This window comes from Colobus angolensis, unplaced genomic scaffold (assembly GCF_000951035.1).
Source record: "Colobus angolensis palliatus isolate OR3802 unplaced genomic scaffold, Cang.pa_1.0 Scaffold167, whole genome shotgun sequence".
Classification (NCBI taxonomy): Eukaryota; Metazoa; Chordata; class Mammalia; order Primates; family Cercopithecidae; genus Colobus; species Colobus angolensis.
The window spans coordinates 2,117,782-2,119,439 of record NW_012114788.1 but is presented as its reverse complement, the minus strand read 5'-3'; the positions used below and the strand labels follow the sequence as shown (position 1 = coordinate 2,119,439).

At 51.9% G+C, this 1,658-nt stretch overlaps 1 protein-coding gene across 2 annotated transcripts in view; it reads right to left on the bottom strand.

Annotated features, from left to right (window-relative positions):
- Positions 1–512: 512 nt before the first annotated feature.
- Positions 513–1,658, bottom strand: part of SPACA3 (sperm acrosome associated 3) — a 26,379-nt gene continuing 25,233 nt past the window's right edge. For both annotated transcript variants that reach the window (XM_011937662.1, XM_011937660.1), the window contains 3 exons: positions 1,360–1,518; positions 865–943; positions 513–676 (listed from right to left, as the gene is read on the bottom strand). In XM_011937662.1, coding sequence (XP_011793052.1) covers positions 610–676; positions 865–943; positions 1,360–1,518 — 305 coding nt within the window. In that variant the 3' untranslated portion in view covers positions 513–609. The remainder of the gene's footprint in view (positions 677–864; positions 944–1,359; positions 1,519–1,658) is intronic.

Below are 1,658 nucleotides of genomic sequence, written 5' to 3'. Positions count from 1 at the left end.
ACGGTGACCACCATCTGCAACCAAAAACTGCAGAAAACAAGTATCCCAAGGACCTTCCCAATCAAGCCAGAGGTGCACAGCCCTAGATCCAGCTAGGGTTGCCACGTAAAACACAGGACACCCAGTTAAGTTTAAATTTTGGATAAACGTCAAATAGTTTTAATATAAGTATGTTCCCATGCAATATTTTGGACATGCTTAAAATTATTTGTTGTATATCCAAAGTTCAAATTAAACCGGGGCATCCTGTTTTTGTTGTTTGTTATGTATTTGTTTTGTTAAATCTGGCCACCCTAGACCCAAACTCTGCCAGGTGTGGTGGACAAAAAATGTACTGGTGCCCCCCCAGATACCTGTCCCGAGGCCACCAGAAATGGAGGTAAGCCTCTAGTGCTGGACTTTCTGGAGTCCACTTGAAGCACAGCCCAGGCGGACAGGTGAGATGAGGGAACACGGAGGTGCTCTGGCTCTGACAAGGCACCTACAGACACACTGAGAGCTGAGAGCCACAATCACATTCAACCATCCTTTATTTGCTGGCTTGTCTTCCCAAGCCTGGGTCAGGAACCAAACCACATTCCCAACCTGCTGTGTGTGGTTCCGTCCATCCTAGAAGTCACAGCCATCCACCCAGTCAGTGAGGTCTTTGCCCTGGCAGTGATGTCTCCAGGCCTCCCTGAGGATGGAGAACAAGGAAGAGGAGAGATCACATCAGCTGCAGTTGCCAGTCACTGCCCAGAGAAGAACAGGAAGGAGAGTGTGGGCTCTAAACCAGAGGTGAGGAAGGAAAGGGGTTTGTTCCCTGCTGCTGCCCACCAGTTCTAACCAAACCACTGTGGCAGGGATGCAGCCCAAGTTACTTACCAGTAACCCAGACCCTGAGGCTCTTGGGTGATCTTCATGGCACAGATAACAGTATCCTTGAGATTAGGATTCAACAAATCTGGGGTGATAGGCAGAGAAACACAATGAGGGAGCAGGAGACATCCAGAGTGTGTGTGCGTGTGTATCTGTCTCTCTCTATGTATATATATACACGCACACACACTCCACTCCCCTAAATCCAAGCCTGTCTCAACCACTCTGGATGCACAGGTTCCACCCTATCCCTCTCCTGTTCCATCAGAAACAATCCTCTCTCCATTCCTATAGCTCTAAGGCAGTCTCCTGTCTGCGACCCCAGTTCAGACTGATAGAAGACCTACCCTCATCCCTTGTCCCATCTCCCTCTCCTCCGTGGGCCCAGCCAGATGTGGGGGAACCCTCACTCAGAGATGCGGGTAGCAAACTAAACTGGGAAGGAAACAAAAGCTAATGCAGGGCCTGACTCCTGCCAGCCCTGAGCCCAGGCCCAGCTACCTGAGCAGTACATCTGGCACACGTTGGGGGCGTTCGGGGTGAGGTTTCTGCACCACCTCCGGCTGCTGATCTGGAAGATCCCGTTGTTGGTGCTCCCATCAGCCTCGTGGTCCACAGCAGCTGTGTTGAAACCGCTTGCGAAATAAGCAAGGCAGACCCCTGCATAGGGCAGAGCACAGGCCTGGGGATCAGAGAGTTACGGCTACCCCAGGCCAGAGTACTCACTGCACAGGTCCCACGCTGGCTCCACCAAGCCTCACCTGCCTGATCAAGGTGATTGGGGCAGGTGTCTTCCCACC